Source organism: Artemia sp. Qi Xiang Cuo, chromosome 1 (assembly GCF_049724085.1).
Source record: "Artemia sp. Qi Xiang Cuo chromosome 1, ASM4972408v1, whole genome shotgun sequence".
NCBI lineage: Eukaryota > Metazoa > Arthropoda > Branchiopoda > Anostraca > Artemiidae > Artemia > Artemia sp. Qi Xiang Cuo.
Window position 1 is genome coordinate 56118511 of NC_142794.1, and position 15171 is coordinate 56133681.

Here is a 15171-nt window from a genome sequence, read left to right on the forward strand (position 1 = left end):
AGATATAGACATACAAACAGACAAAGAGAAGCTCTGGGAGAAGAAAAAACTAGTCCAGAAACACAGGATTAGAGAGTTAGAGACAAAAACGCATATAAACAAACAAATTCAGACATGCATACAGACAAAGACATGCACTGGGACATGCAAACACCACCTCGTACGCACAGGCAAAGAGAGTGAGAGAGATAAAAACACATACAAATTCATAAAGTCAGACATACAAACAGACAAAGACAGACACTGGGATAAGTAAACCCTTGCCAGGACACAAAGGAACAGAGAGTAAGAGAGACAAAAACGCATACAAACACATTAATTCAGACATGCAAACCGACAAAGGCAAGCACTGGGACAGGCAAATACCCGCCCAAACGGAATGAGGCAAAGAGAGTGAGAAAGACAAAAACCTATACAGGCACTGGGGCAATTAACACCCACCCACACTTGACAGAAAACACAATACATTTTAAATGTTTTCACTTTTTTGATTTTGATAAATAAAAATTCTTGAAACTTTAAGGAATAAATATCAGTATATGTATTTTAAACTCACAATCTGTTGTCACTTTTTTCTGTAAAGTGCAAATTAGGTTCTAATCTTGAGAAGGCATAGGGTTATTTAGCTCAGAAAATTAATTTTTAGTCAGGTAACCACGTCAAACTCAAAACCAGCAATATTAACATGAGTAGTGCTGAATACCCCCATAAATACCAAATACCTGAATACCTCTTAAAACTAGAACATAATTTACACTTGACAGAAAACACAATACATTTGAAATGTTTTCACTTTTTTGATTTTAATAAATAAAAAAAATTCTTGAAACTTTAAGGAATAAATATCAGTATATGTATAACCTCACAATCGTTTACCATTTTTTTCTGTAAAGTGCAAATTAGGTTCTGATCTTGAGAAGACATATGGTTATTTAGCTCAGAAAATTAATTTTTATTCATTTTTTATTGACATAGTCTTTTCTTGAAATTGTTTTTTTATATCTTTTGTTTCATTTCTTTAAGAATCCACACTTTGACTTGCTATTTGTATGCTGGAGAATGTTTCCACTAATGTTTAATCCTGAAACAAATTTTATGTCAGGAGTTTTGTTTAGTTTAATTTTATACCTCCTCAGGTTGACCTGAAAAATAAAACGTAGAATCTGTTGTTCCCTTTCTCGGGAACAGCATAGATGATGTCGCCAGTGAAAATTGTTATCTTTCAGATCGTTTGATCTTGCAGTCATGCACTGAACCTGGTTGCACAAAACGATAGCGAGCAAGTATTTGTTAATGTTCCATTTCAAAGACTTTATCAATCTGTCGTGTCCAAATGCCAAAGTATATGGAATGCGACAAATCGTAGCACAAAAGCTACCAACAAGTGTTTCGAAATTACTGGAAGGCACCCAGTCGTACCAAATGCTACACACTGGAAGTCTCTCCATAATGCAGTAAAGCGTGTTATAGACGTATTTGATGCGGAAAAGTTATCCAGTGCCTGTGAAGAACTGAAACTTCCAACGTTAATTCTGGTGGAGAGGGAACTGCTTAAAGAAAGTGTGCTCATTACAAATCCATTTTACCAAGTCTTAGATTTTTTGCAAGACGAAAAGAATTGCTAACTTTGTGCTGTTTTGCCAGTACTTTATGGTTTGGAGACTAAACTAAGAGGATTTCAATATATCCGTATTCTCAAGAATGCTTTGACATTAGTAGAGGTCATTTTAGGTGGTTGGCATGAACACTTCTCGCATCTTTTCTCAATGGAATTGGAAGAGAAAGCCTTCAGTGAATTAGACATAGCTATTTGCTCTTACCCAAGTTTCAAATTACGATGGTTGAGTCCAGCTTTGTAAGGGTAAAAACCGAATAATAGACATAGTAAACTTAGAAATGAAAAAAAGTAGCCAAGCTTGTCTCCAGTAATGAGCTGGCTGAAGGTGCTTAGAAGTTTGGTACAAATGAGACTAATGATTCATCTTTGCTTATAGAAAATGATGATACTGTCACTGATCCAGAATCAATTACAGACACAAGTCTCAAAGCTAAATTTTTCAAAGTTCTTCAAGACAAGAGGAGGACCCTTGATTCTCTGAAAGACTGAAAACAGTTTAAGAAATTTAATACAAACAGTATCTTAAATAGTTCTCGAACTTTTGGATAGACAATGAAGCTCGGTTCTAGTCTCAAAGCTGAATTCTTAAAATTTCTTCAAGACAAGAGGAGGACTCTCGATTCTCTGAAAGAGTATCCGAAAGTTGGAAAACTGTTCATTTTCCTTATTCCTCTTATCACACCAATGTGTAGCCATACTTAATGCTGCGTTCGGACGGGCGACATAAGAAAAAAAATTCTGAAAAGCGTAAAAAGTCTATTTGACCTAACTATTGGATATGCCATGCTTGTTACGTCACCTGTCATGTTCACCCAATGAAGCCGCTATGAAAGTCTATACTAGTATAGTTTTTAAACAGTTTATACTGTTATAATGAATGAGAAGCCAATTTTTTGTGTTTTTGTTTGCTGTAAAAGTTCTAATATGGTTGAAGTTGAGTTGTTGTGGATGATCCGTACTCAGGACCATATCCAGGATTCTCAGCCGGGAGGGGTTTTACCCAAAAAAAAATTTTGGTAAAACCCCTCCAAAAATTTTTGGGAGGGTAGTTTACCAAAAACTATAAAATTTTTCTAACAGCCTCGAGTATGATTAGGGCATTTTTAGACGAATTTGCAAGTCGCAGAAGCATTCATTTTTTTTTGGGGGTGGGGGGGGGGGCTCAAAACAAGTACCCCCCCCCCCTCGATACGACCCTGGTGGTGCTAGAATGGATTTCCTTTTCCCTTCTCCGCTGGAAATAAGGGAACAACTAATGTAAATTTCTCTTCTGACGAACTAACCATATTCTTTACCATGCAAAAAAATCATTCAAGCATTGTACTTCCGTACTTAAGAACCAAGTTCTTAAGTACAATTTACTTCAAGTACTTAGTACTTAAGTACAATTTACTTCGAGTACTAAGTACTAATAATTAATTACAATTTTGATTGAGTACTTGGTACTTATACTTAAATACTTTTTAGGAGTATTTGACACAACACTCGAACATTTGTATGGCGAAAAAGTGTCGAGCGTGGCATTAATTTGCCAAGTGTGGTGGAACTGTGCCAAGCACGTTGGAGCTCTGCCAAGAGGAGTGGAACTGTGCCAAGCGTGGCATAACTCTTCCAAGCATGGTAGAACTATGCAGTAAACGTGGTTGTCCAAAATGAACGCTAGGTAAGCAGCCCCTTGGACTGGATAACGAGTTAGTAAGACTGAACGATAATATTATAAAATAGTAATATTCAACTGACATAAAAAAGATCTGAAGACAGGATCAAAATTTAGATTACGAAGATTCTGCTTGGTATTTTTCAATTTAATCGTGAACGAGGGATTTATGACTATGAGCATAAACCAGCAGTGTTTTGAGCTTTTTCAAACTCAATTCATTGGTCTTCGTTGATATGAGGATTCTCTTTTTGTTGTAGATGTTATTACACATGAAAATTGCCATCTCGATATAAGAATTGTTTTCAATAACGTGCAAATGACGTTCTGATCTCCATTTTGCATTGTACAAAGCTAGATTTCATTTTCTTCCTTTAAAATTTAGATAGAATTCATCACATAAAAGCAATTTGTAATTTAGCTCATTCACCATCTGAACTAACAACGAACAAATTAGAAGAAACAGACGAAAATCCGAATTTTTAACAACAATGGCCGGAGAGCCCAATTTTCAGCAATTTTACAATGAGGTAGATTATGCCAGCTAAGCTAAATTAATATTTAAGCTGCGTATAAACTAAGCAAAATCTTCCTAAGCAAGGTCTTAAAACGTGGAGCATCTACCCTGCAAAGTTACCTGCCAGGAGAAGTACCCTTTAGATCCTTGCCAAAAGCCGGGATTCTTTCTGACAAACTGTAGGAAGACCCAATTTGATTGAATTAAAAAAATAGGTTACTCATTGAGACCATTTCGGGTTGTATCAAAATTAGATAAAATTATTTTATAAAATAAGTTACTTTCAACTGAAAGTAAGGATCAACTTAAAAACGTAAAACTAACGTAAAAAGAGTTGCTCTTAAAGAAATGTGATAAAAATTCAAACTTTAACGTAAAGAGAGAGTGTTGAGCAAGGGGAAGCCCGCTCCCCAGTACAGAATAATTTCTGTTTGTTTCAAGTTTTAATGTTACTCCTTAATCTCAGTTGAAAAAACTTGCATTTTTTATTTTAATTTCTGGTCGTTTTTCTCATCATACCAGGAATAGCTAAGGCTATCAATACAATACAATACTGCTAAGGCTGACAATATGTATCCATGTTTCTCAAAACTAAAAGCTAAGTTCCTCAAAATGATCTAATATTGCTAAGGATATCATATGCATTTTGACACCATGCATCCTTGTTTTTCTCAACTAAATGATAAGTTCCTCAAAATGATCTTACATTGCTTAGTATATCAGATGCATATTGACCATATACATTCTTATTTTTCAAGATCAGAAGCTAAATTCCTCAAAATAACATAACATTGCTTAGAGTATTAGATGGATTTTAACCATTTGCACCTTAGTTTCTTAAGACCAAAAGCTGATTTTCTCAAAATGATCTAATATTGCTAAGGATATCAGATTTTTTTTACCCTATGCATCCTTGTTTCTCTCAACTAAATGATAAGTTTCTCAAATTGATCTAACATTGCTAAGGATATCAGATGCATTTTGACCACATGCACCCTTGTTTCTCAAAACTAAAAGCTAAATTCCTTAAAATGATCTAACATTGCTAAGAATATTAGATGCATTTTAACAATATGCATTCTTGTTTCTTAAAACTAAAAGCAAAGTTCCTCAAAATGATCTAACTAAGTTCCTATCCATCCTTGTTTCTCTCAACTAAATGATAAATTCCTCAAAATGATCTAATACTGCTAAAGATATCAGATACATTTTGTCCACATGCATTCTTGTTTCTCTCAATTAAATGATAAGTTCCTCAAGATGATCTAACATTGCTAGGATATCAGAAGCATTTTGTCCATATCCATCCTTGTTTCTCAAAACTAAAAGCTAAGTTCCTCAAAATGATCTAACAATGCTAAGGATATCACATGCGTTTTGACAATATTCATCCTTTTTTTTATCAAAACCAAAAGCTAAGTTCCTCGAAATGATCTAATATTGATAAGGATATCAGATTTATTTTGACCCTATGCATCCTTGTTTTTCTCAACTAAATGATGATTGCCTCAAAATGATCTAACATTGCCAAGGATATCAGATGCATTTTGACCACATGCATTCTTGTTTCTCAAAACTAAAAGCTCAGTTTCTCATAATGATCTCACTAAGTTCTAACATTGCTAAGGATATCAGATGCATTTTGACAATATGTATCCTTGTTTCTGAAAACTAAAAGCTAAGTTCCTCAAAATGATCTCACTAAGTTCCTATAAATCCTTTTTTCTCTCAACTAAATGATAAATTCCTCAAAATGATCTAATACTGCTAAAGATATCAGATACACTTTGTTCACATACATCCTTATTTCTCCAAGCTAAAACCTAATTTCCTTAAAATGATCTAGCATTGCTAAGGATATCAGATGCATTTTAACAATATGTATCCTTATTTCTGTGAACTAAATGATACGTACCTCAAAATGATCTAACATTGCTAAAAATATCAGATCCATTTTGACCTTATACATTCTTGTTTCTCAAAACTAAAAGCTAAGTTTCTCATAATGATCTAACATTGCTAAGGATATCCGATGGTTTTTGATAATGTGTATCCTTGTTTCTCGAAACTAAAAGATAACTTCCTCAAAATGATCTAACATTGCTAAGGCTACCAGAAGCATTTTTTCCACATCCATCCATGTTTCTCAAAACTGAAAGCTAAGTTGCTCAAAATGATCTAACATTGGTAAGGATATCATATTTATTTTCATCCTATGCATCCTTGTTTCTCTCACCTAAATGATAAGTTCTTTAAAATGATCTAACATTGCTAAGGATATCAGAAGCATTTTGTCCACATCCATCCTTGTTTCTCAAAACTAAAAGCTAAGTTCCTCAAAATGATCTAACATTGCTAAGGATATCAGATGCATTTTGACAATATGTATCCTTGTTTCTCAAAACTAAAAGCTGAGTTCCTCAAAATGATCTAACATTGCTAAGGATGTCAGATGCATTTTGACCACATACATCCTTGTTTCACTCAACTAAATAATAAGTTCCTGAAAATGATATAACATTCCTAAGGATATTAGATGCATTTTTACCACATGCATCTTTGTTTCTCAAAACTAAAAGCTCAGTTCCTTATAATGATCTAACATGGCTAAGGATATCAGACGCAATTTGACAATATGTATCCTTGTTTCTCAAAACTAAAAGCTAAGCTCCCCAAAATTATCTAACATTGCTAAGTATATCAGATGCATTATGACACTATCCATCCTTGTTCCTCTCAACTAATGATAAGTTCCTCAAAATGATCTATTACTGCTAAGGATATCAGATACATTTTGCCCACATCCATTCTTATTTCTCTTACGTATCCCCATTTCTCTCAACCAAATGATAAGTTCCTCAAAATGATCTAGCATTGCTAAAGATATCAGATATATTTTGACCATATACATTCTTGTTTCTCAAAACTAAACTCTAAGTACCTCATAATGATCTAACATTGCCAAAGATATCCGATGCATTTTGAAAATATGTATCCTTGTTTCTCAAAACTAAAAGCTAAGTTCCTCAAAATGATCTAGCATTGCTAAGGATATCCGATGCATTTTGACTCTATGTATCCTTTTTTATCTCAACTAAATGATAAGCTCCTAACAATAATCTAACATTGCTAAAGATATTAGATGCATTGTTATCATATATTTTCTTGTTTTTCAAAACTAAACGCTAAGTTCCTCATAATGATCTAACATTGCCAAAGATATCCGATGCATTTTTTAAAATATGTATCCTTGTTTCTCAAAACTAAAAGCTAAGTTCCTCAAAATGATCTAACATTGCTAAGCATATCAGATGCATTTTGACCCTATGCATCCTTGTTTCTCTCAACTAAATGATAAGTTCTTCAAAATGATCTAAAATTGCTAAGGATATAAAAAGCATTTTTTCCACATCCCTCCTTGTTTTTCAAAACTAAAACCTAAGTTCCTCAATGAACGCGCCACGCAAAGCGAACCTAAATGAACCTAACTTGAACGCAGTTATTTGAAAAAAAGGGTTGTATGGTAGGTTGGCTGCAGGTACGCGGGTGAAGGTAAAAAATCAGTTTTACTGCCATATATACCTAAATGAAATAGATGGCAGCACTTTTCATTTTTTAGGTTGGCTGCAGGTACCCGGGTGAAGGTCTGATATCCTTAGCCATGTTAGATTATTATGAGGAATTTAGCTGTTAGTTTTGAGAAAATAGAAGGCATGTGGTCAAAATGCGTCTGATATTCTTAGTAGTTTTAGATTATATTGAGAAACTCATCATTTGGTTGAGAAAAACAAGGATGTATAGGATCAAAATGCATCTGATATCCTTAGCAATGTTAGTTCATTTTGTGGAGCTTCGCTTTTAATTTTGAGAACCAAGAATGTATATGGTCAAAATGCATCTGATATACTTATTAATGTTAGATGATTTTGAGAAACTTGTCATTTAGTTGAGAGAAACAAGGATGGAAAGGGTCAAAAAGCATCTGATATCCTTAGCAGTGTTAGATCATTTTGAGATACTTAGCTTTTAGTTTTGAGAAACAATGATGTATGTGGTCCAAATGCAGTTGATATCCTTAGCAGTGTTAAATAATTTTGAGGAACTTAGCTTTTAGTTTTGACAAACAAGGATGCATGTGGTCAAAATGCATCTGATATCTTTAGCAAAGTTAGATCATTTTGAGGAGCTTATCATTTAGTTGAGCGAAACAAGGATGCATAGGGTCAAAATGCATCTGATATCCTTAGCAGTGTTAGATCATTTTGACGAACTTAGCTTTTAGTTTTGAGAAACAAGGATGCATGTGGTCAAAATTCATTTGATATCCTCAGCAATGTTAGATCATTTTGAAGAACTTAGCTTTTAGTTTTGAAAACAGGGATAGATGTGGTCAAAATGCATCTGATATCCTTTACAATGTTAGATCGTTTTGAGGAACTTATCATTTAGTTGAGAGAAACAAGGATGCATAGGGTCAAAATAAATCTGATATCCTTAGCAATGTTAGAGCATTTTGAGGAACTTAGCTGAATTGTGTATTTGTGTTTTTTATCTCTCCCAATCTCTAAACCTGTGTGTCTGGGTGGGTGTTAATTGCCCCAGTGCCTGTATGTGTTTTTTTCTTTCTCACTCTCTTTGCCTCAGTGCGTTTGGGCGGGTATTTGCCTGTCCCAGTGCTTGACTTTGTCGGTTTCCATGTCTGAATTAATGTGTTTGTATGAGTTTTTGTCTCTCTTACTCTCTGTTCCTGTGTGTCCTGGCAGGGGTTTACTTATCCCAGTGTCTGTCTTTGTCTGTTTGTATGTCTGACTTTATGAATTTGTTTGTGTTTTTATCTCTCTCACTCTCTTTGCCTGTGCGTACGAGGTGGTGTTTGCATGTCCCAGTGCATGTCTTTGTCTGTATGCATGTCTGAATTTATGTGTTTATATGCGCTTGTGTCTCTAACTCTCTAATCCTGTGTTTCTTGACTGGTGTTTTCTTCTCTCGGAGCTTCTCTTTGTCTGTTTGTATGTCTAAATCTATGAATTTGCATGTGTTTTTCTCTCTCTATTTCTCTTTGCCTGTGTGTCTGGGCGGGTGTTTGCTTGTCCCAGTGCTCTGTCTCTCTCTTACTCTTTGTGTCTGTGTGTCTGGACGGGTGTTTGCTTGTCCCAATGTCTGTTTTTGTCTGTTTGTATATCTGAATTGTGTAGTTGTATGTGTTTTCTGTCTCTTGCACTGGTGTCTTCATTACAGTCAATCCTATAATCAAAATCTTCCGAAACACTAAAAACTGGCAGTTTACTCTTTTTCTCTGTCACCAAAGAAGCAACATACTCCCTGAAAGCTTTAACAAAATTGCTGCAATTATCCATGACTGTTTTAACTGTTTTTGACTGGAATAAGCTAAAAAATTCATTGATTGAGTTTATATGGGAAACACAAGCAGAAAAATCATGGGTTCCAATAAAACGTCTGCACAAAATTGCAGCCAAATTCCTTACATAATCAGAGTCAAGGCAATGGGCCGAAACACCTATGTAGCTTTTGTGATTTGGGCTCCAAATGTCAGAAATAGTACAAAGATAGTCAGTTTCACGAAATAGTTCAGTCAAGGATCTTTTCATTGTTATATACTTCGACTCAACATACGAATATGGTGCTTTTTGTGTCATTACGGTTGTATATGGGGACAATCCTTGAACTAGTTTTGTGAAGGCAGGTTTCTCAACTGTGTTTAAAGAAAAAGTAGACTCAACTACATAGTTGACTATCAAATCATCAGCTTGGCTTTTACTCAGTTTCACCAGTCTCTTTTCAAAAAATTCCCCACTTGGGGTTCGTGCTTTTTTATAATTTTGCAGTTTTTTAGAGCTACTTGTACTTAGAAGAGAACACAAATCTTGCAGTGCCCCCTTTTCCATGCTTTCTTCATTTCCTTCATCATCCATTAGGAGTCTTTTACTTTCAGAGGACTATTTTTCTGCTTCCTCCCTGTATTTGACAAATGCCTGATGCGAACGAGGGTGGACACGCTACAAAAAAAAAATTTTTTTTTTAAAGACAAAAAACGGAACACGTTGCAGATACATTGAAATAGCACAGGTATATGTTGGGATTTAAAGAATATGAAGATAAGAGGATTTAAGATGGTAATGAAAAAAAAATGGACCAAGCATGATTGAATAGCATACGCTCTGCTCAAACAATTAAATATATGACGGCAGTAGGTCATCTAAAGCCTCTTGCTCATATACCTATTTTCATCAAGTTATTGAAAGATTTGGCATGGGCTTTAATTTTCGTGATTTAGGTGCCTGGTAACCATAATTTTTAATTTGGTGCCTGAGGATTAAGAGCAAAGATAGTTTCTTAAACCTAAGGCCTAAGAGCAATGGTGTGAATACAGAAGAATCCTAGAGGTAAGGGGGGGGACTTCCAAAACTTTCTCTACCTCGCGGTGGAAAATTATTCATGGATCTTCAGGGGAAGTTAAAGAGCAATATGAAATCTAAAAAAAAGCATTCACTAAATTTTACGTGTTTTTAAATCATATATAATCTTTAGTTTAAAAAAGACACCCGCCCTACTAGTTATTCGTAAACTTTTGTATTCGATCCATGGATTATTATTGTACCCAAACCTTAACAAAAATATTAGTAGAATGTATATTATGAGTACGACAGGGTCCATCTCCCCATTAAAATTTGTTTTCTAGTTTTGAACGAGAAATCAATAGACATAGCATCGTAATGAACATGACAGGGCTCCATGCCCTCAGAGGGAGGGGGGTTAATTTTTTAATGGGGGGGGTAACTCTTTTACTTAGAAATTTTTTTCAACTTTTTTTACATGTCTTAAAATGACAATAAATATACTTAAAACAAAAAAAATTCACTTGTGATATTTTCGAAATACGAAATGAAGGTGATATGGGTATGTTAGTCATGATTTTTTCTATTAGAAAAATTATGTGTGTAGTGACATTTTTTCTTTTTTTTACTTAGAATTTTTCTTTGAAAAGTACTGCTTATTATCGGAGTATGCATAAAGTCAAAATTAATCAAATCGTATATATTTAAGTGATTATACGACATTCCTGTGAGGGAAATGATACATAAAGCCTTTTGAAAAATATTGCTTATAATTGAGGTGTGTATAAAGTTGAAATTAATAAAGTTGTATATATTTTAAGCGGTGATACGACAGCCCTATAAGGGAAATGTAAGCATAAAGCATACTGAAAAGAATTGCATAGTATTGGGGTAAACAATACATCCTAAAAGATAAAAAGTTCTTCTTACAAAATACAAAACACTTCTTACAAAAAAAAGAATAATTCTTACAAAACTCAAATACATCCTAAGAAACTACAAATTCTTATTACAAAACAAAAAATAATTCTTACCGAGCAAAAATAGATACTAAACAATAACAAATTCCTCTTACAAAATCCAAAATACATCTTACAAAACAAAACAAATAATTCTTACAAAACAAAAATACATCCTAAGAAATCAGAGATTGTTCTTACAAAATACAAAAATACTTATTACAAAACAGAAAATACTTCTTACAATAAATTTTTTTTTTAGAAAAAATAAATACATCCTGAGAAATCACAATTGTTATTACAATCTACAAATTACTTATTATAAAACAAAACATAGTTCTTACAAAACGAAAATACATCCTAAACAATAACAAACTGTTCTTATAAAATACAAAATACTTGTTACAAAAAAAGAAATACGTCTTACTTAATTCTGTGTGATAAGAATTTGTGATTTCTTATAATGTATTTATGTTTTGTAAAAATAATTTTTTTGATTTGTAAGAAGTATTTTTTGTTGTATGAATTATTTTGTATTTTGCAGGAACTATCTCTGACTTTTTAGCATGTATTTGTCTTATCGCCCCGGAAATTGCTCATAACACAATATGTGCGCTTGTATAACCATAAAAGAATTTCACCGAGAAAATAGCCGTACGTTGTTTCTGGAAAATGTTAAGACTCTTCTTAGAAGTTCTTAGCTTGATACGAGGGACTAGCAACTTTAATATTACATTGGGATAGGGCTCTGCTGGTATCCAAAGGGCCTCTGCTACTAACCCTTGTCCCTGGAGCTTTGGGAGGTCACGTCATCCCCGACGTCATAGATATTTGACCTATTGACTATTCTGAACAAAATAGTTACTTCAAAATTTTGACCAGTGAGGGGGTGTCATGAAAGGACGAGGAAAAAATGGGGACTAGCTGCCCTCAAATCCCTCTTTAACATCCTTCTCAACATCCCTGAAAGTCTCAAAATAACACCCTAAGCTGTTTCTAAGATATTAAAACCATAATTTTTTATAGCCTAGAGTCATATATTGTCCTTTGATTTAGTTCAACATACCCGTCAATATTGCCTGATGCCTTAATACCCTTAGCCTTTTCGGACCCACCTAGTATCAAACATTCCTCCTTTCTCTATGATTAATCCTGTATGCAAGCAACGGGCAAAGGGCATAATTCACAACCCTTGCCCGAGGGTTCTGAAGGGTCATGTCATCCCTGGAGGCCTAGTTTTTGAGTGTTTCCAAAAATCAAAATAGATTTTGATTTTTCTAGAGTGAGGATCTAAAAAGACAAAACTCGTTGGGCTGTCCTCGGATCACTTTTCAACATACCCCCTCAACATGCCCTGAAAGTTTCAACTTAATACCCTTACCTGTTCCTCAGATACTGCTGATTGGCCCTTTCGACGACCACTATTTACTTAGTGTCCTTTAATTTTGTTCAAAACCCCCTTAACATTTCCTGAAAGTTTCACCTCAATTACCTAAACCTCTTTGGAGACCTTTCATTGAACATGCCACCCTTTCCTAAAAAATAACCCGATATGTAAATAATGGGCAAATTACATAACTTAAAGCCCTTGTCCCAGGGGCTGTGAGAGTTCATGTAATCCCCAAAGACATAGTTATTTAGGCTTTAGACTATTTTGAGCAAAATGAATCTCAAAATTCTGATTGGATGTGTTCGAGATGAGCAACTAAATACGCCATTTAAGGGGGCTGGCTACTCTTCAGTTCCTTTTTAGCACTTTCCTTGACAATCCCGAGAAATTAACCTTAATGCCCTCAGCCGTTCCTGAGGAACTGCAAATACGCCGTTTCGATAACCTGGATTCGAATAATGTCTTTTAGTTTAACTCAACATATACCTCACAATTAGTAGTATTACTATAATAGATACTGAACTAGATGCTGAACTAGACCATATAAAGCGAGCAGAACACGATCTAGTTCACATCAAAATGATATACAATACGGAAATTACAGCCTGAGGGACTAGACCATGTCAATTGATACTGATTGCATATAATTTATGTATAATTAGACAGATATCAAATGGTATCTGATTTGCATTATTCATAGCTGGACATGAATATCATGATAAATCCGAATGACAATAATATGATTAGTATATATTCAACCTTTCAGAAGTCAACTGATTTAAGTACACTCATAGGGTTGAAATTTTAATCGCTTACCGACTAAAAACTTACCTTTAGTTGGTAAGCGATTAAAATTTTAACCCTGCGAGTGTACTTAAATCAATTGACTTCTCAAAGGTTGAATATATACTAATCATATTATTGTCATTCGGATTTATCATGATATTCATGTCCAGGTATGAATTATGCAAATAAGATATCTTTTGCTATCTGTCTAATTATGCATAAATTATGTGCAATCAGTATCTATTGACATGGTCCTGGGGAAAGATCTTTAAGTTACAAAATTTAACAACTTTTTACGTATAGTATTTGTCATTGGAGCATTTTTAGGGGGGGAAGGGTGCCCACATTCGTGTTAATCTTGGCAAGAAACGCAACCGTGATCTTTCTCTACCTTAGTTTGAGGGAATGGTGATGTTTTTAAGTTTAATTTTTTGAAGTTTTTTTTATTTTTATTTTTTTTTTGTTTTTTAAAATAGAAAATTGTTAAGATTTTTTTAATTTCTTAGAATGATATGAAATATAATTAAAACAATAAAAATTCACATTTAGAATTTCCGAAATAAAAAAAAGAGAATGATATAGATATGTTCGTCGTGATTTTTACTATTAGAAAAATAATGTTTGTAGTAACACTTTTCTTTTTCTTAGAATTTTTTTTGGACTTTTTTTTATTTATGCGGCTGTACCAATGGTACTATATGGCTGGTTATAGACACTACCTAGTTTATTGTATGTATTAAATCGGTAATTTTCGTACATTGGAACGATAAACACTTGCATCATATTTTTAAAAAAGCAAAAATAAAATATTCAAAGAAAGTGTGTGCACGCGATAAAATAATAGTTGCGTTGAATGCTGACAAGGAGAAATATTTAAACTACTCTAATGGGGATCTTCGAATTATTTTATGGAACAGATCCAAAATGTCCAAAGTTCTTCAATGATATTAATAATGTAAATTGATGTATGTAACATATTTTTACATTAATATCTTACAAGTCGTTATTTCATTAAAAACTTTTTATGCATTACTTTCTTGGTTTTTGGAAAATATTAGAAAGATCTTAGTAAAAATGGTTTCAATATATCTGATTTTGCATAGATTGTTTAGAGGCCTATTATGAATCCTTGACAATCACAAACTGTTTTTACAAAATTCAGAATTAAAGTGGAACTTCTTTTCTTTTTAGGGAAAAATTCAGAATCGAAGTATGACTCTATCTATCTTCTACGGAAACATTCAGAACAGAACTTGAATTTTTTTTTCTCTTCTTTGAGAAAATTCTGAACTTAAGTGGAACTTTTTTCTCTTCTGTGGAAGAAATTCAGAATTGAACTTTAACGTTTTTTCTCCAAAATACCCACTGACAAGAAAACATCCGCTCAGACTCACAGGCAAACAGAGTGAAAGAAACAAAAACACATACAAATACACAATTCAGACATACAAACAATGAAAGCCACTGGGACAAGCAAATACCCGCGCAGACACTCAGGCATAGAGAGTGAGACAGACAAAAACGCAAACAAACATATAAATTCAGACATGCAAACCGACAAAGACAGACACTGGGACAAGCAAACACCCGCACAAACACGCAGGAAAAGAGATTGAGAGAGACAAAAACAAATAAAAATACATAAATTCCTACATAAAAACAGACAAAGACAGACACTGGGACAAGCAAACAAAACTGGGACAAGAGACAATAACACTTACAAATACGCAATTCAGACATATAAACAGATAAAGACAGACACTGAGACAAGCAAACACCCACCCAGAAGCACAGGCAAAGAGAGTGAGAGGGACAAAAAAAAACTTATACAAACACATAAATCCAGACACGCAAACCGACAAAGCCAGGTACTGGGACAAGCAAACAC

At 33.9% G+C, this 15171-nt stretch overlaps 1 protein-coding gene across 1 annotated transcript in view; it reads left to right on the top strand.

Moving 5' to 3' along the window:
• The first annotated feature begins 3748 nt into the window (after positions 1 to 3748).
• The window catches only part of LOC148956505 (dnaJ homolog subfamily C member 8), a 42600-nt gene continuing 31177 nt past the window's right edge, over positions 3749 to 15171 (top strand). The window contains exon 1 of the mRNA XM_089095695.1: positions 3749 to 3805. Within this exon, the coding sequence (XP_088951821.1) occupies positions 3767 to 3805 (39 nt within the window). The 5' untranslated portion in view covers positions 3749 to 3766. The remainder of the gene's footprint in view (positions 3806 to 15171) is intronic.